This window comes from Anopheles coustani, chromosome 2 (genome assembly GCF_943734705.1).
Source record: "Anopheles coustani chromosome 2, idAnoCousDA_361_x.2, whole genome shotgun sequence".
Lineage (NCBI taxonomy): Eukaryota > Metazoa > Arthropoda > Insecta > Diptera > Culicidae > Anopheles > Anopheles coustani.
In genome coordinates, this window is record NC_071289.1 from 92,595,384 (window position 1) to 92,617,304 (window position 21,921).

The following is a 21,921-nucleotide window of genomic DNA, read 5'->3' on the forward strand; positions in this document are numbered from 1 at the left end:
AGACACCTAATTCTATTCTTTGTTCAGAGAAAAAACTGTTTATGCTCAACTATTACATTCTTATTTTTACAAAAGGCAAGACATGAGCTAATGACTACAATACAGTAACGGTTGAATATAACGGGATTTTAAACAATTGAAAGCGTGTAATATTTCATGTCTAGAATATGGAATGTAATATTCCACAGCATAATTGAAACATTTCACTAACAGGAATATTTGTCCAAACGTATTGAAATAAATTTCCAAAAATTAAAAAGGATATAAAAATATTAACTTTTACAAAATTGTGTGTCTTGAAAAGACCTTTCATTTAAAGGGTCAATCGTGAAAATCGATGGAAAGAATCAATGGTTATTAACAAATTAGTTATTTTAGGAGTCCTCCGAATCCCGATTCTGTCAACATAGTAAACAAACAACAGACGCCATGACAAAACAGTTTTGTTATCATCGACCCCAGATTCAAAGTCCAGCTATCACAGTCGAAAATGTTGCGAATGTTCGGCGGTCGCACATTCTTGCAAACAGCGCGTGTTACGATGGAACGAAATTTGTGCAGCAGCTCGGAAGTGGCCGCTAAAAGACTTACCGGAAAGGTGGCCGTGGTAACCGCTTCAACGGAAGGGTAAATATACTAATTTCATCTAGTTTTATCCAACCCTAACGTGTTCATCCCGTTCACATAGAATTGGCTATGCCATTGCGCAACGATTAGGACAGGAAGGTGCCAAAGTGGTGATAAGCAGTCGTAAGCAGCAGAATGTTGACCGTGCTGTCGATGACCTACGGAAGGGAGGCCTGGAAGTGACCGGGATCAAGTGTCACGTTGCCAACGCCACTGACCGGAAGGCGCTCTTTGACCATGCCGCTCAAAAGTTCGGTGGTATCGATATTCTGGTCTCGAACGCAGCGGTGAACCCGGAAGTGGGAGGTGTGCTGGAGTGCAGCGAATCGGCGTGGGATAAAATTTTCGACGTCAACCTAAAGTGCTCCTATCTTCTGGCCAAAGAAGTACTTCCTTTCATTCGGCAACGCAAGGGAGGAAGCATTGTATTCATTTCATCCATTGCCGGCTTTCAACCATTCCAACTGCTCGGTGCTTACTCGGTTAGCAAGACTGCGTTGTTCGGACTTACAAAAGCCGCAAGCCAAGATCTGGCTGCGGAGAATATTCGCGTCAATTGCATTGCTCCAGGTGTTGTGCAGACAAAGTTTGCCGGAGCTGTAAGTAACACTGATTCATAATCGAATGAAGCCAGAATAATAATGCCCTTTTCCCCCACAGTTGCAAGAATCAGATGCGGCTAAAGAGGAGACTCTTTCACGGATTCCGATGGGACGGATTGCACAGCCTAAGGAAATATCTGGAGTTTGTGCATTCCTGGTGTCGGACGATGCCAGTTACATTACGGGTGAAACAATAGTGGCTTCCGGTGGAATGCCTTCGCGTTTGTAATTAGCTGAATAAGCGCAATCTTCTGTCTTCCATAAACATGTTGTTATTCTGTTGGTGGTTATGTACCTTTATTTCAACTTATTTTCTATAAATAAAGTGTTCTTGTTCATCCAACCATAGTACGTTTTCTACCACGTGCCCGAACTTCTTCATATTTGGCAATGGTTTCATCACAACGATTCGTATTATGTTCACAATAAGTTTTCAAAATCATCCCAAAAAGTTTCGGAAGCTGACTGTGGGCGCTTAGAATGGCTCGCTCAAGCACGTACAGATCCACACCTTTATTTTCGGTGTTGTCGCTCGAGTGGGATAATCCAAAGTCGATCGTCACCAGACGATATGGCAGCGTATCCTCAGTATCTACCGGATCTAGCAGCATGTTCGACGTGGTCAAATCACCGTGCACAATGTTGTTCTTGTGCAAAACACCCACCATCTGGCCAATCTGTTCGGCGAGCTTTTTCAATTGTGGTGATTCTTCTGCCCCCGAACCCGGTGAACCGGTCAGTTCATCGATGAAATCCTTCGCAGTTTTCGCCTTATCGAGATATTCCATGTAGATCTTTCTTTGCTCCAAATCGACCCCGTATAAAGCGGGAGTTACGACGCCGGCCGTGGCACATCGCTGAAATGCTTTCTGTTCCGCCTTGATCCGCTGGCGCGTAAGCTGCCGATCGAGTGCCGGATGCCGGTATTTCTTTTCGAACCGTTCCTTCACCAAACACTGCTTATCCTTGTAGGTGCCGATATAAAGTTTACCTTCAGCTCCCTGTTTTAATAGATTTTCCTTTACTTTGCCTTCATTTTCACCTCCCATTTTACAATTTTACTCCGCCGGCACTGTCACAATTCGGCAATTGTTTTGATAATAATGTATGTTGACATTCGGAGCAGTGTTGCCAAACCAAGCTCTACTTTTAAAAATATTTTAGTTTATTTTCCATGAAAAGAACAAATTAAATTATGCATGTTCATATGATGCTTCGCACATGCGAGCCAACAGTCCGGACATTTGCAACAGCGAATTGAGCCCATCGACAATTTTCATATGAGTTTCGCCGATCTCGCGTATAAAATATAGCTTCAGCTTTTCATTCATGTCCATTCGGCGGCAGACGCGGAATATGTTCCCTATGATATCTTCCGCTGCGTATCCCAGCCTCCACAGTTTGTTCATAATCTTGTACGCCTTGTGAATGTCCCCTTTGATGCAATATTGAAGCATATCCTGCACGAGCAATGGGTGGGGTTCGTCGCAAACCTTGAAAACGTTCACACCACTGATGTGCCCGAAACCGTTGGCAGTGGATTGTAGATTGTTCAGCGCTTGACGCATATCACCCTGTGCAGTGAAGACGATCGCCTCCAAGCCGTCCTCTTCATAGTTGAGATTTTCTCGCTGGCACACTTCAACCACTTTTGCAAGAACCTGTGCGTCAGAGAGTTTTGAAAAGCGTAGCATCGCACAACGCGACTGGATAGGTTCGATGATCTTCTCGCTGGTATTACACGCCAAAGCGAATCGAGTTGTGTTGCTATAGATTTCCATCGTTCTGCGAAGGGCTTGCTGGGCTCCTTCGGTCATACTATCCGCCTCGTCGAGGATTACAATCTTGTGGCGTCCACGAGGCAGCGTAACCTTTTGCTGGGCAAACATCTTTATCTTGTTACGTACCACATCAATGCCACGCTCGTTGGAAGCATTCAATTCTAGGACTGCTTCGCGAAAGTTTGACCCCAGGAGAATTCGAGCCAAGCAAAGGATGGTTGTTGTCTTACCCACACCCGGAGGACCCTATCGAAAGGAACGATAAGTTGAACGATGCACTCTTCGGTCGAAACCCTTTTTACGGAAAAGCTTACCGCAATAATAATGTTGGGGGCATTTCCCTGCGACGCAAATATACCTAGTCGCGCTACGGTTTCTTCGTTGCCGACGATTTCTTCGAACCGCTGCGGTCGATATTTTTCGATCCTACAAGAAACACAACAATACAATGGTGTTCTACATGGACCATGGATGTTCTACCTACCATGGCAGATTTTTCTTCTTATTCTCAGCAGGGGCATCCTTCCGAGCGGAAGCAGAGGACGTCGATGCTACTTCTTCCGGCATTTTAAGCGAAATTTTGATACAATTTAACTGCAAAATAAATTTCTCCGGTGTGTTCCGGCATCAAACAAAAACACCAGCCGTATTTCGCGCCGACAACTTGACAACTGTACTGTCATCGAGTTGTCAAAAATAGACATCGCGGGATAGAGCGAGATAAAAGATCGAACAAGCACCGAGCTGTCTTCGAGATGCTTCAGTTTTCTTCTTAGCCCACAGCAGTAGCAAGCAGGCAGGCAAATGTTTAGATAATTTCCGAAAGTTTTCCTCTCCGGAAAATCCACCGTAAAGAAAACCTTTTTCTTTACTGTTTGCCGACGATTCTGATCACGTAGTGACGCCGAAATGTTTTAAGTTGTAAGTGGTGTTGCGAGACGGGTCAAAACAAAGCCATAAAAGTGCTCCGCAGTTCGGACCGACGAAGGGAAAAAGTGCTCGAAGCGCTAGTGCGTATGTGATTTTTCTGTGTCCCTCCGTTTTGGTCACTGTGTGCCGAGGAAAAGTATGGAGTTGCTGGGTTGAAATTTGGTGACAAAGCAAGGTTTGACTAGCTAGTGGCAACGAAAATCATCGTTTGATCACAATCGCCGATTACAGCAGGAGCGCAATATTGTATCGAACCAACAAAACACAGGACATCTATGGTCCTTTGCTTGGTTGTCGAAGAATTGTACCATCAAAAGCTGTCCGGAAAAGGTAAATGTAACACAAAAATAGGCATCCTGCTTTCGAGCGGTAAAAGAAACGTGCGTCCATCTGGTTGCATTTTCCATCTGCATTGAGTTGGAAATGACATAAGCGCCATTAATATATCGCCACAGCAAAGGCACTCCGATTTGATGCACCCAAATGGATACCTTTTTTGGTTTGAGTTTCCTTCGTCCTGCAATTGAGGGAAAAACGCCAGAGGATGTAAAATGCGAACAATAAGACAGGCGGAAAAATCAACAGAAACAAGCGTGAAAAAAGGGAAAAAGATGTCATGAAGCAGGCAAATGCCTCTGAAGCCCTCTGGAGTCTCTCTCTTTCCCCTCCCATAGGGAGACAGATGTGTCTGCACGACGCAGAAGGACTCGACCGTCGCCGACGTCAGCGAAGACGCAACAACTTTCCCTTCGGTCGTTCGATCGATCGTTATTTCATTCATACCGAAGGGCCGGAGAACCTTCCTTACGAGTAGCCTCGCAGCTTGTTGCACATGCCCGATGCGCTCCTTTCAATCCAAGAATGCCTAGCAAAAAAACAGAGCTGTATTCTTACGAACAGCTGATTACCCTTCTGTTGGCCTTTTAATTGTTTTCGGTACAGAGACTCAATTTTTGTTGGATGATCGTTTCGTACCACACAATTTAATTAAATATATATGCAGAACGTAATAATTTACCGTTGTATCCTTATTTTTTTGCAGATAATTCCACCGCCTTTACAAGAAGACGCCCACATCTAAAACTCCAGTCCTATCAAAACGCACGTTGATAAAGAAAAAGTGCTTGGTGTAACATCTTCCCGTGCCGTCACGTGCAATCTCCGGTGTGAAACTTGTGACCGACCTACGGGTGTTGTGTGTCTGTGTGTGTGTGCGCGTCAAGCGTATCATTGGCGCGTGAAAATATTGTGCATTTTCTTCTGCGAGCGCCGTTGAAGATTCACTGTTTTATTCCTCGTTCAACATCCCCCCAAAAAACCAACGATCCTTTACGACACAATGCACGGACACTTGCCACAACAGCATCCGGGGATGCATCCGGCCAGTCACCATCAGCCACCTCCGCATTTGACGCATCTAGCCAACCTACCGCCCCACAGCATCCCGCGCGAGCATCATGCAAGCCGGTAAGACCATTTATTATTTCAGGAATTATATGCCTTTTTATTATCTTTGCCATATATTATCGTTTCTGAACGAACATTATCAATTTGTGTAAATTAATTAACACGCTTTGAATTGAAAATATGAAACGTTTTTCCTACGAATGAGAGAAAAGTGTGAGTTCAGGTGGAAAAGATTCATCTGTGTTTACAACACATTTCGATTTGCTAAACCCCCTATCTATGGCGCGGTGCAATCGATTGTAGTTGAAATTGGCGTAATTAAACAACTCTATAAATAGGAGAAAAGTGGGATAAACCCATTGAGGGGTAGCGGAAGAGAAATAAATAAATAACTGCGGGCCATACACCTTTCTCCCCCGTAATCGGCCTCGCAAGTGGAACTTTATGTCATCCCCGGAATATATGTTCCACCTCCACACCCGTTCGGTGGTTTGTGGGCAGTCGGGATCGGGTGAAAGCTTAGGTAAAAGAGCATAGAACGTCATCTGCGTAGTGTGTCACATAAAAACGAATTGCATGGCCGACAAACAACGGTAGAAGAAGCACGGCTCCGAGAGAACTGATGGTAGAACGGATAGTAGAAGTGCACTCTTCGCCATATTACATTCCTCTTCTGTGGATTTAGGCTGCGCGCTCTTCCTCCCTTCACCCTTTTACAGGGCACAACATACTTTTTACTTTGAAATTCCCCGGGCCATGATCGCCAGTTCCAATCTCTCTCCGTCATCAAGCATGTTTTGTCTGGCTTAACATGTTGAGGCAACGATGGGCTGACAGATGAAAATGATGCGTGTCGCATGTTATGCATCCAAACACACGATTGTTGCAGGATATGACGATAGCAAAAATAAATACATAAAGTCCCCTAAAGCAGCTTGATTACGCTTGCTTAAATGCAGCCGCGTGGGGGAGAGAAATCGATAATTTCACCAACTGGAAAATGCAACACGCTGGTTCGTTTGGTTGCTCTTTTTTTTCAATACAATTGGAAAATACAGTTACGAGCCCGGCGTTACTTCCCAAAGTACAGAAAAGCTTCAGTTTTATTCCTTTACAGTGGATATCGGATCTTTTTAACGATTCCTTTGAGAATAAGTCATGCACGACGGAAAAATATAATCCACACGTGAGCCTCCACTATGTCCGGACAGCAACAGATTTGATTTTCAATTTGTTACCATTTCCACGGCATTGACGTCAAACAGACAGGGTTCGATGAAACATGGTGCACATAAAAATCTCGATAACTGTCTTGCCATCCATACTCGGTAAAAAAAATGCAACAAACTGCATTCCTTATGTCTGTCTGGATTTTTTTAACACTATTACATTATTTCGTCCATGGATAACATATTTTATTGTACAAAGAAAGTAATGATATGTTCCAATGCGAAATGTTTAGTTGAAACGAATGATCTGTTTAAGTGTTTTGAAGGATTTTTTTTTTGTATATTTCATTTTTAAGAATTAAGCCTTGGCTTAGAAGAAGCTGCTACCGGAACCGATACGAAAGGCCAAGGAGGAAGCAATGAGAGCTCTTTAAATATCCGAATGCTTTGGTCCTAACGGGTTGAATCCCGGATGCTGCTCGCCGTTCCCTCCCTAAGAAGTATTCTTTTTATTCTTCTGCAGGGTTTTCGCATTCACAGTTCCCCCCATAGGGGAAATCTTTGTGGGTCGGTGTAGAATGCTCCTTTATTCAAAAACATTAAGGACAGCAGCAGGAGCAGCAGGGACCAGCATGGGCAGCCAAAAGAATAAACATAGGGTGAAAAGCGAATTGCAAATTAGGTGTCATTGGACCGAAAGGGAGAACCCAGAGCGAAATAGAGTGATGCACAATGTTCACCAGACTTGATGAACGTATAAAATAAATTGCACATTCGCACACGTCCAGGGAAAATGGTCCTCTGCCAAGCATATTATGTAGAGAACACCTTATGTGTGCGGAATGGTGACCAATAAAAAGTGCAATAAAATGCACATTTTGTAGCAGAGTAACGTAGCCCAAACAAAACGAAAAAAAAAAAATAGAAAGATCAATTGCATCCCATGCGGCGCGCGTTATGGAATGGAAAAAAAGAACGAGCAGAATAATATGCACCACAGTCTGGAGGGTTTCTAGTTCTCAAGCAAAGAAGGGAGGGGAAGAAATCGGTGCACTCTTTTATAATTATGCAAAAAGATCGATTCCATCATCACCGTTTCTTCGCTGGCCAATTCGATTGGATGAATGGCAGTTTAAGCGAGGGGAAAAACCAATGAAAACTGGCGAACGAATGGCACGGAAAAGTGCGGACTTAAGGAATGGTATTCCACGTCAGTCACGGTAGGATGTGCATTCATTGATGCAATTATTTGCATAAACACAGTCAAAGTTAAGAGAGGATTATACTGCATCCTGCTGCTACTGCTTTTTATACCAGTGCCCTAGCTAGCGGTCTTGTTAAAACGATGAATTCTCGTTTTAAACATGTTCACCATTCAGCTGCAGCAACATTCAACTGCATTTTATCCCACCAATAATTATACTATGCTGCACAAAAGGTTCCGTACACGAAGAAGAAAAACGTTTGAAAATGCAAGCAGGTCTGTTGCAGCGTGCAGGGAGCTTATTAATTAGCCCGGATGTACCCTTTACTTTCATGAGCTGCAAAACAGAGAGGTGCTAAGAACATTACGCACCATATCGATTTCAACTTCTTCGATTTGCTTCGATTTTATATTTGCCGATTTTCTTCCATGTTTTTCATATGGAACGCCACATTACGGAACATTCTGGAACCTTATAAAATACAGAATTACTAAATGCTAATATAAAACAATGGGCAATACACGCTCTACTAGAAAAGAATTTAATTATTTAGGGGATAAATTTAAAATTATCTTTTACGACGAACATGAAATACAAAGAAGCCAACAGACGAGAACACTAGAGCTTCTGAAAAAAATTAACACTGATACAACAAGAATCCAATCGTCGTCAATTCAGTAGTTTAAGTCTTGTCATTTGTAAGTAAATTTTTCGTGGAGTTGACTTTACGATAGTTTGGTATCACATAAGCGTAATAGCAGTGATGACGATCGTTAATTTATCGCGGCAAGAACTAGTCGATAACGCAAATCCGAAAACGCATTGTAATACGTGTGAACCCGGATAGGGTAACGCATCAAATTGATTAGTGAAGTTTTAAGCAAAAATTTTATTATAAATGATGGATAAAAAAAAAGTGTGAGTACAAGGGTAACTGCATAAAACAACTCATTTCAGTGTTTGCTTTTACGTGTGTGCATAAAGTAATCAAAAATATTTTTTTAGCGGCACTCGCACAACAAAACGACAGCAAAAGATGATGGTTGAATTAATGGAGCAAAACCCTGACGTTGCATGCGGTCTTAGGAAAAACCAAATCGGATTTTGGAAGGAGGTGACCAAGAAACTCAATTCGATAGGTCCGCCATACAAAGAACCTACTTCATGGAGGAGAGTAAGTTTACATTTAAATATTTCGTAAAACCAACATGAATATTAATTCCAATTAACCTTTTTTTTTAGGTTTGGATAGAGAAGAAATATAACGCTAAAAGAAAAATGAGCTTTAACAAAAAAAAGATGAATAAGATGGGTGGCGGTGGTGGAATAGCGAAAGAGATGTTATTAGATGATATCGATGAGCGCGTATTATCGGTTACCCATCTGAAAAACGCAATAGGAGTACCGGAATGCATTTATGTACAAGCTGAACAAATAGCAGTCAAACTTGAAAAGGAAACAGAGTCATCTGACACCGAAGATTCAATCGATTCAAGGAAAGAGGAAGGAGAGCCATCGAACACCAAAGGTTTAAACGATAAAGAGGAAGAAGGGCCATCGAATACCGAAGCTACAAACCAACAGGATATAAAGCAAGCTAGCCAATCAACATCAGCTCAGCATCATGATGACGATAAAATGGAAATATTGATCCGCCAAAATGATGCAATTATAAAATTCTTAAGTGACATAGCCGACAGCGCCAAAAAGCATGTGGAGGAAACAAAAAGTTTTCATGGTGCAATTTTGGAATATTTGAAAAAACAATAATTATCTTCGACAACATAATGTACTAATTATGTATTGCATTGCGAATGTATAATTAAAGATAAGAATTAATTATTAAATTACGAGAATTCAAAACAATTTCATTAGATTTCTATTTCATTTTTTTTTATTATACCTAATGTTCAATTCCAGGTAACTCCGCACAAGCTCACAGCATACATATCACTTGCGTCATTGTATTCACGGTTAAATACGAATTCCAACCCGGAAACATATTTTAAATTGACAAGCTCGACACGGTTCTACGTTTTGTACTTACTGGCTTGTAATCAAATCACACGATTGATAAAAATTCACATTACAATTAATTTGACAGCTTGCAGGTTCGTTCATGAGAATCGTTTGTGCAATGCATCACCGAGTTATTTATCTGTTAACGATCGTTTAACTTTGACGACTTCGGTAGTTAGTTAGTTAAGATAATTTTGGGTATTTTGCGTCTCTTGGCACAAAGCTGTTTCGTTTTGAAAGTATTTCTTTTTGCCCGAAACGGCAGATGCCAAAATATTTCCCGTTGACATTTTCCTTCTCATAATAAGTATGGAAACGGTCAAATACTTTCGGGCAAGACCGTACAGAAGCATCACAGCAGGCGGCATCTTCCAAATGCTAGCATTATTTATTTGTTTTATTCGGTAAATGGTCGTAAATCCTTTTCTCACCTCGCCGTGTGTCAGGATGTCGTCAGGGCGAGGAGAAGGAGAAGTGTCCGCTTTACACTGTCAAGTTGATCCAGGAATGGAAACCCCCCTCCCCAACGATGGCAGCCTTTAAATATATGCACCCGATGGCAAAACACACGGCGAAGCAGAGTTGGTTACCATAGCAGCAGCGCATCCTTCTTTCCGTAATCCGGTGATGGTAACATCGGAAAACCGGTGGCTCGCACGAGCATCCTTCCCGGCCAATAAAACCCACTGCCCGCCGAGTGATGCCACTCTTCGGCATTCTGTCACCAAGCGCAGTAGAGTCCTTTCAAACACGCACACGCACCTCGAATCGTTGAGGAATGGGTTAACTTTGCCGTTCTGCATTTTGCGGACCGAAAAAAGGGGAAGAGACATCCACTGGAATGGACAGCATTCACTTTCAAACGGTCGCAAGAGGAAATATGCCAATGTCAAGAAAGGCTAGAAAGAAAGGAAGACGAGCAGAAAAAGGACGAATTGAAAATCACCCCATGCAGACATGCAGCAACAGGTCGGCGCTGGGAAAGACAGTGCTGTACATGTTAATAATATATGACACAGTGTGTAAATAGGGTAAATCAGATTGCGGTTACTCGATCCCATACTCACCGCATATCCCTTTGACTTGGCTTGGCACCGAAATCGAGTGTCCTGTCTCGTAACCAACTATGTGCGTGTGTGTGTGTGTGTGTGCGTTTGGTTTTGAAGGGCAATCAAAAGCAATGTTGACCGACTGAAAAGCATTAGACCGCGGATTGTTGGACCACACATCGCTTGTACGTTCAAGTTTCTGTATGTGTGTAAGCACACTTGCTCTCGAAAATACAATGTACGTCCTTTAGTTTGGCTTAGTCCGTCGCTAACGGTGTTTCGGATCAGTTCGGTGCGTGAACGTGTGGCCAACTTTTGCCCGTGGGCCACTCCATCATGCTACAGGACAGCAGATATACGCGGAAAGCAGTGAAGACGACAACCACCATTCGACACCATTTGTCCCCGGAACGATCCATCAGATCGTTCAAATATTTCCTTCACTGTCACAAAAGTTACTCATTCTTGCATCCAGGAACTTACTGTGCTCCGTTGTTTTCGTTTGCTTTCAGACTGAATACCGCCCGGCATCATCATCCGCGCGGCGTAGACCATCAGACGGCCGGCGGCATGGCACCGCACCTTCCGATGCAAGTGCCACCACCGCCCCATCAATCACAGAACCCTAGGAAGCCGCCGGGTCCAACATATTACGCGAACGGGGGCATCCACGGTGGGGGGCTACCCAAACCGCTGCCCATGACGGCGGCCCACATGCATCCGCCACCTCCGCCTCCACCCGGCATGAGCGTTGGCCAGCCGCAGCCACATCCGTCTGGCCCGATGCCCCTGCAGTCGGTGGTTGGTGGAAAGCTACCGTATGGGATGGGTGGTATGGGACCGCACGGAGGAGGGAAGCCAATGCAGCAGCAGCAGCAGCAGCAACAGCAACCACCACATCAACCGCCGGTTTCCGTGCATCATTCGGTTGCGATGGCCCCACCTGTACAAGCACCAATACCCGTGGTGTCTGCGGCGACCCCGGCTGGCACGAAGACACGCCACATACCTTCGAGTACGGACCGTAGGTATCGCGCAGAACAGACATAAGTTCACCGGCTAATTGTTCTCTCTTGTTACTTCAAGATAAAATCCACCATCACTCGAGTCAACACTCGATGCAGTCGAATGGAGGAGGCGGAAGTAGTGGCCCAGGTTCAAAGGGTACCATGATGCACCATCAGCCGATGGATAAGCCCAAAGTGGGAAGCAATAGACACCAGCAACAGCAGGCACACCCGAGTAGCCAGCAGATGTTAAAGGCAACGGATTCTGCACACCCGGCGAAGGATGTGACAACGGCAGCCCCAGTTCCGTCGACTCCTTCGGTAGAGGTTGGTGCTACAGCATCAGCTGCGACCACTACAAGTGTATCAACGAACGGTGCGACGACGACACCTACGACACCACAGGGAGTGGATGGCACGGCGGCGTCGGCCACACATCCAACCACACTTTCATCATCCAACTCTCTAGAAACCTTGGCAAACATTAAAGAGAAAACGACAATGTGTTTAGTTAACGAGCTGGCGCGTTACAACAAGATCCAACACCAGTACCGGCTGACGGGCGAGTCCGGGCCGGCGCATAAGAAGCGCTTCACCGTCACACTGAAGCTCGGCGACGAGGAGTACACGGCCGAGGGGGCGAGCATCAAGAAGGCGCAGCACAAGGCGGCCGGTGATGCGATCGCCGAGACGAAGTACAAGCATCCGCCGGCTCGGACTAAACCACGCGCGAAGACGGGGCCGCGGGGCAACGTGAGCAGCTTCACGCCGACGGTTGAGCTGAACGCACTGGCCATGAAGCGCGGCGAACCGACCGTGTACCAGGTGAAGGCGGTACCGTTGCCGATGCCGAAGTATCCTTCCGCCAATCCCGGCGGAATGCCGGGGACGGGTGTGGTGGCGGGAGGGCCAGGACGCCGTCCCGATAAACTACCACCACAGGCCGCGCAGGGGTTAGGCGTGGGCTATGGTGGTAGACACGTTCACCCGAACGGTGGTGGCGATTGGGGCCGTGGAGCTCCTGGAGGTATGGTCGGAGTTGTTGCTGGTGTTGGCGGACGCGGAGGTATGGGTGGATTTCATCCGGGACATCAGCAGCAACAGCATCCGCCGCATCATCCGCGCACTGCTGGTGGATCAGATGAACAACATCACGGACTCTACCTTGTCCGCCTTCACCCAAATCAGCTGCATCATCATGCGCACCATCATCATGAAGGTCCGGCCGGCGGTCATCCGCCGGGCGGCGGCAGCAGTGTTATGCCGGCGCAGGAGTTCTACATGGCAACGCTGCGCGTTGGTGAGCGTACGTTCCTCGGGGAAGGACATTCACCGCAAGCGGCCAGACACGATGCAGCAGCCCGAGCGTTGGAGGTACTAAAGCCGCTGACGGCCGAGGCAGCGGCCAACGATGGCAAAGGCAAAGCGACGATCGCCGGTGGTGGTGACGGTGAGGCGAATGGGGACGATGCAGGAAGCGATGGTGACCCGAACGCGGAACTAAAGTCACCAATATCGCTCGTACACGAGATGGCCGTGCAGCGCAACGTGCCGGTCGTGTTTGAGGTGATCAGCGAAAAAGGCCCGCCACACATGACCGTGTTCGTAACGCAGTGCAAGGTCGGCACGATCGTTACCGAGGGCGAAGGGACGGGCAAGAAGCCGTCGAAGAAGCGCGCCGCCGAAAAGATGCTCGAGGAACTGCGCAAGCTGCAGAAGGCCGAACAGCAGCACTCTAGTGCGGGTTGGGGCGGAGGGGATGGCGCCTGTGAGAAACGAAAGACCCACTCCAAGTCGTCGGCTGCGGCTGCGGCGGCGGCTAACGCATCCCAGTTAGAAGCGGGCGTCGTCACGGCCAAAAAGAAGGCACGCAATCTGATCAAGGAGAAGTCGGTGACCGGTGGCGATGTGGCGGGAGAAAAAGAAAACCCCATCTCGCGGCTAATGCAGATCCAGCAGGCGCGCAAGGAGAAGCAACCGGTATACGTGGTGGTCGAGAACGAGCGGCCAAACGTCGGGCGGCGCCGTCAGTTCACGATCGAGGTCTATGCCGCCGGCAAGAAAGCCACCGGGGTCGGGATGACGAAAAAGGCAGCCAAATGGAATGCGGCGGAAGCGTTGCTGGTGGATCTTGGATACGCCACCGCGACGACGACGATGCCAACGGCCACAAAATCGCCGGCCGCCGCGAATGGAACGGCAAACAAAGAAAACCAATCCGGAGCGGCTAACGAGGCACCGACGGTGGCGATGGCAAGCGGCGGTCGGAAGGTAACGTTCACCGAAGGGTCAGAAAATGTTGCGTTAAAAACAACAACCAACGGAACGGATTCACGGTCACCTTTAGGTGGTGCAAATCAAGGTAAGTTACGGCGGGGGTGGGTGGGCGTAAACCCCGATACTTACGGATGAATTTTGTTGCCAACACTTTTTTTCGCAGCCGCACCACATCACGCGAAAAGTGATACATCCAGGGACGCGATGAATGACAGCACGGCATCGAACGATAGCATGGCCACCAACAGCTCCGGCGTCTCCAGTGCCTCCTCGGTCCCAGCATTAACCACCGTATCATCATCTCCAAGTGCCCCGTCGAATCCGGACATAGGCCGCAAGAAGGAGCAACTGCTGTACTTGGCCCAACTGTTGAAATTCGAGGTTTGTTGTGCACTCCTTATATCACTTTGTGTCCCCCCCTCTCTCACATGGTCTAACCCTCTCGCGCTCTCTTTCCCGCAGGTACAATTTTCCGACTTTCCAAAGGGCAACCACGGCGAATACCTTACGCTGGTGATCCTTTCCACCGAACCACCGCAACTGTGCCACGGCAGCGGCGCCAGCCTAAAAGAGTCCCACGATGAGGCGGCACGTGGCGCCTTGGAAATACTGTCCAAAATTGGGCTGGACAACGTGAAACCCAAGGCGGCGACACCGAGCAGCAACACCGCAACGGACACGACGGATGTGGCGGGTGGTAAATAGAGCACAAAAGTATTACCAGCTGTGTGTGTGTGTAACAAGACTTTTGGTGGTGAAGGGCCATCAAGAGCAGGGGGCGCGTATGTGTTTGTGTGTGCGTGTGAGTTAAAACGTTCTTTATGTTAACTAAATGCATTGATGCAACCGGATTGCAACTGTAACAAACAAAAGCGAAAGTTAAAAGAAAGCCAGGTGGAAGGTTGAGAAAAGCGTGACCCCCGGAAGCATTAGACAATTTAGAGAGAACAAACAAAAACGATAGGAGGACAGCAGCGCCTAAATAACAACAAACTTTTCCGGCAAACTAGGTCGACCGGCGGCAATCTACTGTAAAAAAGAAAAAAAAAATACCGTAATCGGTGTGAAAACACGCGCCAACGAGAGCTTCTACAACTCTCACCCAACAGGGCCAGGGATATCAATTTTCCCACGGCCCCACATTTGTTACGTTTTGTTTGAGTTTCCATCGGAACATTTGCCTACTTTGATGTGTATGCCAACCACAAAGCGCGTTCGTACTGGACGAACGGACGCGATGACACGATTGTACCACCAATACGATACAGAGTGCTGGAAGCTTGCCCTTTTATCAAGTGCTATGTAATGTGACCGTTCGAAAGAAGGACAACGCGATGGTCCAACTTCCCGGTGGTTAGATAGATGTGTGGACATGTATCTATCAAATGTGCTGAAGGGAGAAAAGATAGAGCAACAGGGAAAAAAAGTGTTTTGGAAAGGATTTAGATTCCTCTACAACTGATACAAAAACAAAAAAAGCTTTAAAGACATTGTAGGATAGGCAGGATGCGTTAGAATTCTACTCACGTTTCACAGGATAATTTGAAAAAGCTGCAGTACTAGCCGTATGTGAGTGTTTGTGGTGCATACTCGTGATCGAAGTGTGCTCCGTCGTACCGAGCCGAATAGCGGAACAGGATGTGGCATTATGGCAGAGCAAGAAAAAGGTTAAAGAGATCGTGCAACTCGCTACAGCACTGCGTCGTTCGAGCTGGCGACGGCAGAATTGATTACCATTTACCTAAGTGAAGAGTTTCATCATACAGACAAACGGTCAAAAGCAACACTTTACGTTTGATCCGATTACCCGTGGATATCGAGCGAAGAATCGATTTAAAGAAGAGTGTTTGAAGGTTCTTGAATCACGAGTAAATTGCAAGCATATTAAATAGCAGCTGTGCCAACACACACACACACGACCATCGCTGATGAGAGGAAAGCGTCTATTATTGTGGACCTCTGTGTGTTGGATCTTAGTGTAAAAATATTTCGTCGTAGACCGGAGATTCTTGATCGCTGACTGGGGACAATGCAGAGGAGTGAGTCAGCTGATCAATAGCATCTACCCTACGCTGTCCGGGAGGCAACACTCCATCGGGCATCGGCGAGTAGTATTTGTAGTCCATGTATTTCGTTTGATAACCTTCATCAATCTACTTTTCAATGTGCGGAAAAAGGCCGAGGAATGCAGTAAAATCCCGACTGGCCAGACTAGAGGTGTGTGGTCGGTTGGTTAAGTAAAAGCAAGGCGCATCGAGATTTTACTATGTTCCAACGCTTACCGACGAGCGCGTTCGAGTTCAATATTAACTATATCGCTCCAGTAAAGAACGTCGTTTGGAAAGGAGTCGATATTGAGCGCAAACGTGTTAAGGAATATCAATTACTTACAATGCACAGTGTGTGGCACCACCTTGTTGGAGACTCGAGCCATTTTTGCAAATGTCGTTCAGAGATTCGTGGGGTGGCAGCCGCCCATGCATTGATAAATTTAAGTGTGTTTCTGCTAGTGTTCATGTACACGTATATAACTGTAAGAAATAATGTATTTTTTCGCTATTAAAACACGGGCCAGGATTTAACATCGTATGGCATAGAATCAGTAGTTTAAACTCCATCCCATTCAACCATACTCACACACACACAATCTCATGCAATCAGGAAACATTCCTATTGCATAAGGACATAACAATAGCCACGTCAGTGCAGCTTCATGTTGCATCCATTCAATAGCCTTCAACTGCTAATCACCGTTTCACGATCCGGCAAAACAAAACAAAAAATACATTCTTTCCCAGTACTAGTAGGAAGAACCGAAGGATAAAGAAGTGTCACTGAAGAGAGAGAGAGCGGAAGGAAGGAACTGTTCGGAAACACATTTTATTTAAGTCCGTCGTCGATGTAAAAGCTAGTAAGCGCACGTATGGCTTCACTAGAACATAAACGTATTACACCCCCGGCAGCATGATGAGTTATGGTAGTGGCCAACGGAGCGGAAAAAGCCTACGACGGAAAAAGCAAAAACTCCCATTAGGCATATGGTAATTAATGGTGGTGCAACGGAAGAAAACTCCAGATAGATTTGAAAGCCGTTTTTGTGGAAGAAAAAGATAAATAATTTATTATTGTTGCTCGTGATAAAGATAAAATAATGCAGGAATTCGGTAATGCAACAGTTGGTAGCGATAGGAAACGGGGTTTATCTCTCCCATAGTATGATGGAACGTACCACCGATGTAACTGCTTGTGTCGTGTCGTATTTGATTTGTATAATTTCTCCGGCAGTTTGTAATTTTTTTGTTGGAATTCACTTATTTATTTATCGTCATTCAACGTTTATTTGAACGTCTCCTATAGATGCGGTTTTAATAATTCATTTGCTTCACATTACTTTCCCTAGGGAACTAACGAGGTAAACTAGCTAAACTTGATAAGTGAAGTAATGTTGCTCAGTACGAATTTTTGCGATGGAATTTTCGATTCCCATCTATCGGTAGGTGTAGCTGTTGTTGTGTATAGGCTTTACAAGGATTAGGTTTAAAATGTTTTGAAAACTTGTTAAGTTTTTAATCGTATTGATACTTCAACGCTGGATCTAGCTGAACACGATACTGCCATCCTACTTGGACCGAGATTGCATCCGTTTTCTTACCACTGCCGTTGCATTCCGAACCTGTTTTTCAACCCGTAGACCGCAGAATACGCTGTGCGTCTTTTGGGGGATGTTTACTTACTCTGAAGCAAAAGAAAAAGAGAACTAAAAGCTAACAGTACTGTTACCAATATTATCGACCGAAAGCAAACATTTACTGGCAGGAAGAAACTACAAAAATAATCATTTTTAAAAAAGGAAAAGAAAACAAAGTCGTTAAACTGTTTTGGGAAATTTTAACGGAGCGGATGCCAAGACCAGTAAAAGAAACGTTTGTAATATTTTCATTACCCATCAAATCACGATCGAGTGCATCACCCAGAACCAATAGAAAAGAAACACACTCCTCAAACCATCCCAAAATCCAACGGGGCAAACCAAGTGAACACATGACCTGTTGTTTTTGTTTTACACTAGCTATATGCCTGAATATGAAAAGTTTCTATCTCGCAGTGTGTAGCTATTGGAACAGCTGTGAAGGAGAAAAGATACGCAATTCCAACGTTAAAACATTATTATAATAGAGGTGGCTCAAGAAGAAACATGGATGGCCCAGAGAATGTAACACCAGGGAGCTATGTGTGTATTTGAAAATACAACGTGTGCGAACCACGTGCTCGTAAAAAGAACAAGGCAAGTAAAATGTGTAGATCTAGTAGTCTAACGAGACACCCCTCTGTAAACGTCATATTTGTACAAGCAAAAAGAAATCTATGGAATGAATAAAGAATCTATCCTACAAACAATATGAAAGTATATAAGTATGGATTCAGTTCAACCCACTTTGATTTTTAACTAATAAAATCTGTTCTTTTTTCTTTATTATCACAATATATTTTTCAGTTTAAAGAGAACCTGTTGAAGCAGTCTTAACTTGTTGAAGGTGAAAAAGTGAACTAAACGAACGGGTTCGTTCGTGGCAACGTTTGGTTGCAACAAGTTCCGCACGACCCCAACGAAATGGTCCACCACAAACGCCTCGAACTGGTCCGGTGTGTCGTCGGCGTGTGAGTCGAAGGAGGCACGTAAAAGTGGCGGCAACGTTATGTTCGTGATCTTCAGCATGGCTTGTAGGTGCTGGTACGAGTGAGGAACATAGATGCCGGGAATAATCGGGATGGTTATGCCGACCTGCCGGCAACGCTCCCGATACCGGAAGAAGGAGTCCGCGTCGTACAGCGTTTGGGTGAGCAGAAAATCGACTCCGATCGCAACCTTTGCCTGAAGATATTGCAGCTCTTCCGTGTCCGATCGGGACTGCGAATGGCCGTAGGGATAGCCACCAACTCCGATCGTCAGTTTGACGCCACCGCCGTTCGCTTGCTCACGATCCCGCAGATGCTGCACCAAGTTGGCCGCGTTCCGGAACCGCTGCCCGGGCGTTACGGTATCACCGCGAATGATGAAAAGATTCCGCACGCCCGTAGCTAAAAACTTTTCCACCTGCTGCTCCGTTAGGTTGTAGCAGGACAGATGGTTTACTACGGTGTATCGGGCTTTCTGGAGCTCTTTGCTCAACCGTAGGGATGGAGCCTGAGGAAAGTTATCCTCGTACCGTAGCGTTTCGTCGGAAATCCAGGGAAAGGAGCAGAAAATTGGCTGAGGCGATAGCTGCTCCAACAGTTCCATATCGAAGTCATCTTTGGCCGATATTTCGATTGAATAGCACACGGATGAAACAGTTTCGGACGGCGAGCCGAAAATAGTCGCCAATTTAGTATGCAAATTTTCGACTTGTTCTTCCGCCTCGTTAGCCGGTGTAAGTGAAGCCATCGCGAACGCTGATGTGCTGAACGACTGAGCGATGATGAACACGCAATTTATTGTTCGTGCTCTCGGAGGAAATGATAGCTTGTATGTGTCCGGGGATGCTCAACTCGAGTAATGTTTGCGGTTCGCGGCTATGGGAACGTCCGATAAGATAAGAGCTTGAGAGGAGAAGAAGCGAAAATTAATAACAAATTGTTTCTATACTTCCCCACACAATCAAATCTGAACCAAAAAACTTGATGAGCTAATGTGCTTATATTCATTGAACTTGAAATAGGTTTCTAACAAAAGGAACCGAATCATACTAGGACCAATTTTGGTTAACGTTCATAGTCGGAAGAATATATTTGATAAGATTATATTTATTTATCGTAGTTAGGCTACGCCATAGAAACAAGCCGTTTAATGCTTGATGGGGTGCCTATCTTTACTGTAATCTAAGAATAATTAAGGTGCTTGCTTTTCGGACAGACAATTTAGTTCCTCTCTGGCAACTGAGGCAACCACAGGTGCAAAAGGACATTATGTTTGGGCTGTACGTGGCCCTTGCGGTGCTGGCGATATGCCTGTACTTTAAATGGAAGTTAAGTTACTGGCACCGAGTGGGAAATATAGCCGGTCCGAAGCCGCTTCCGATGTTCGGAAATCTACTGGAACAGTTCACCGGCCAGAAACACTTTGGGGAAATCTTCGAGGAGATGTACCGGTCGTTTCCGCAGGCCAGCTGGGTCGGATTCTACAAGATGGCCAATCAACCGGCGATCGTCGTGCGTGATCTTGACCTTGTGCGTGATGTGCTGGTGAGCAACTTTTCTTCGTTCAACGAAAACGATTTCCATGTCGATGAAACGGTCGATCCACTGATGGCGGCCAACCCGTTTGTACAAGCCGGAGATCGATGGAAGGAGCGACGTGCTCAGATGAGCATGATTCTCACCCAGAATCGCATCAGACCAACCTTTCCGTTAGTACAGGAAATTGCCAATGATTTTCTACGATACATTAACACCACACGAAAAACCGATCACCATTTCGAGGCAAAAGATGTGAGTTTGTTTCGAAGCAGTACTTAATTGAAAAGTCGCTAATTTTTAATTATTTTCAATGACTTTAGATCTTCGCCAAGTATACAATCAATGTAGTGGCAGGAGTTGCCTTCGGTATCGATGGAGAATCATTCACGAATCCCAATGCAGAGTTTTCCCGAATGGGCAATGCATTATTTACTCCAACGTGGCAAACGGCCATGCGAACACATTTAGCCATGTTTGCTCCAGGCTTAGCGAAGCTTCTACGTATACCGTAAGTTCTATCACCATATTATGGAGATGAAATTATTATTATTATTGTTTGTTAATGTAGGTTTGTCCCCGCTTACGTTGAACAATGGTTCCGTAAGATGGTAAAACAAGCAATTCTTCAACGAAAAAATACGAAAAGGCAAGACTTGTTTCAAGCTATGTACGATAATTTGTCCGAAAACGGAATGATCGAGATCGATGAAAACCACGCGGTTGGCCATTCGGTAACATTTCTAACAGAAGGATTCGAAACCTCCAGCTCTTTGATGAGTTATTTGCTCTTCCAAGTAAGTTTAGATATTCGTAATGCCAGAATCCATTGCTCAGAATCCATCTACTTCATAATTCCAGCTAGCAATGAATCCAACTATTCAGGATCGAGTAGTGAATGAGCTGCGATCAGTTCTTAAGGAAACGGAAGGAACATTAGTGGAAGCAAGTCTTCACAAGCTGGTGTACATGGAGGCTGCAATGATGGAAACCCTTCGCATGCACAGTTCAGTTTTTACGTTGCCACGAGTTTGTACGAAGGACTTCCAACTTCCACCGCAGTTTCCCAACGACACAAAGCAAGTTACGGTACGGCCGGGTACGTCCGTCGTGATTCCGGTTCATGCGATCCACTACGATCCCGAAATCTATCCAAAGCCGAACGTCTTTGATCCGGACCGTTTTCTGGAGGAGAATCGCAAAACACGCCACCGGTACGCATTCCTCGGATTCGGGGAAGGACCTCGAATGTGTTTGGGTATGTATTGGAAGCTCAATCATCAAACCTCTCCATCATACAACATTGATTGCTTCTTCTAGGGATGAAATTTGCAATGCACCAGACCAAAATTGGGATTGCGACACTCCTGAACAACTATCGTGTCAAGCTTTCTCCGAAGCAGGAGCTGCCACTAGAGTTTGCGAAAAATACGTTCCTTCTGCAACCTAAGTCGGGAATATGGCTAAATTTCGAAGATCGAGAATGACGGCGGAAAGTAATAATTTTGCGCAATAGAACCCCGGCAGCTATCTGCGGTTGACTTACTAATGAAGTGTAGTGGGGTTCGTGCTTGTGGTGCTCTGCGAATGCATGATAAGATAAGCAGACGCCACGGCAAAACTGTGAATAAAAAT

The 21,921-nt window shown here is 45.5% G+C and overlaps 6 protein-coding genes across 7 annotated transcripts; 3 read left to right on the forward strand and 3 right to left on the reverse strand.

Annotated features, from left to right (window-relative positions):
- The first annotated feature begins 436 nt into the window (after window positions 1–436).
- Window positions 437–1,565, forward strand: LOC131262879 (dehydrogenase/reductase SDR family member 4). Its single transcript, XM_058264964.1, has 3 exons — window positions 437–627; window positions 689–1,226; window positions 1,288–1,565. Exons 1-3 carry the CDS (start codon window positions 491–493, stop codon window positions 1,456–1,458), a joined length of 846 nt encoding a protein of 281 aa, XP_058120947.1. The 5' UTR covers window positions 437–490; the 3' UTR covers window positions 1,459–1,565.
- LOC131262880 (EKC/KEOPS complex subunit bud32) lies at window positions 1,497–2,346 on the reverse strand. The gene has a single exon (XM_058264965.1). It carries the CDS (start codon window positions 2,276–2,278, stop codon window positions 1,565–1,567), a length of 714 nt encoding a protein of 237 aa, XP_058120948.1. The 5' UTR covers window positions 2,279–2,346; the 3' UTR covers window positions 1,497–1,564.
- A 30-nt stretch (window positions 2,347–2,376) lies between these two features.
- LOC131266408 (replication factor C subunit 2) lies at window positions 2,377–3,670 on the reverse strand. The gene is made up of 3 exons (XM_058268921.1): window positions 3,495–3,670; window positions 3,325–3,436; window positions 2,377–3,256 (listed from the first exon to the last, which is right to left on the reverse strand). The coding sequence occupies exons 1-3, from the start codon at window positions 3,575–3,577 to the stop codon at window positions 2,423–2,425; spliced, it is 1,029 nt and encodes a 342-aa protein (XP_058124904.1). The 5' UTR covers window positions 3,578–3,670; the 3' UTR covers window positions 2,377–2,422.
- A 140-nt stretch (window positions 3,671–3,810) lies between these two features.
- LOC131266414 (double-stranded RNA-binding protein Staufen homolog) lies at window positions 3,811–17,825 on the forward strand. Of its 2 annotated transcripts, none has more exons than XM_058268928.1 (6): window positions 3,811–3,931; window positions 4,983–5,407; window positions 11,302–11,813; window positions 11,876–14,158; window positions 14,237–14,454; window positions 14,536–17,825. In XM_058268928.1, the coding sequence occupies exons 2-6, from the start codon at window positions 5,280–5,282 to the stop codon at window positions 14,776–14,778; spliced, it is 3,384 nt and encodes a 1,127-aa protein (XP_058124911.1). In that variant the 5' UTR covers window positions 3,811–3,931; window positions 4,983–5,279; the 3' UTR covers window positions 14,779–17,825. The 2 variants fall into 2 exon arrangements, with proteins under 2 accessions (XP_058124911.1, XP_058124910.1); XM_058268927.1 differs by having other exon boundaries at window positions 3,816–4,270.
- Window positions 17,826–18,550: 725 nt separating this feature from the next.
- LOC131265343 (methylenetetrahydrofolate reductase (NADPH)) lies at window positions 18,551–19,498 on the reverse strand. Its single transcript, XM_058267602.1, has one exon. It carries the CDS (start codon window positions 19,496–19,498, stop codon window positions 18,551–18,553), a length of 948 nt encoding a protein of 315 aa, XP_058123585.1.
- A 521-nt stretch (window positions 19,499–20,019) lies between these two features.
- LOC131263496 (probable cytochrome P450 308a1) lies at window positions 20,020–21,894 on the forward strand. The gene is made up of 5 exons (XM_058265701.1): window positions 20,020–20,541; window positions 20,610–20,797; window positions 20,858–21,083; window positions 21,148–21,544; window positions 21,607–21,894. Exons 1-5 carry the CDS (start codon window positions 20,020–20,022, stop codon window positions 21,771–21,773), a joined length of 1,500 nt encoding a protein of 499 aa, XP_058121684.1. The 3' UTR covers window positions 21,774–21,894.
- Window positions 21,895–21,921: the final 27 nt, after the last annotated feature.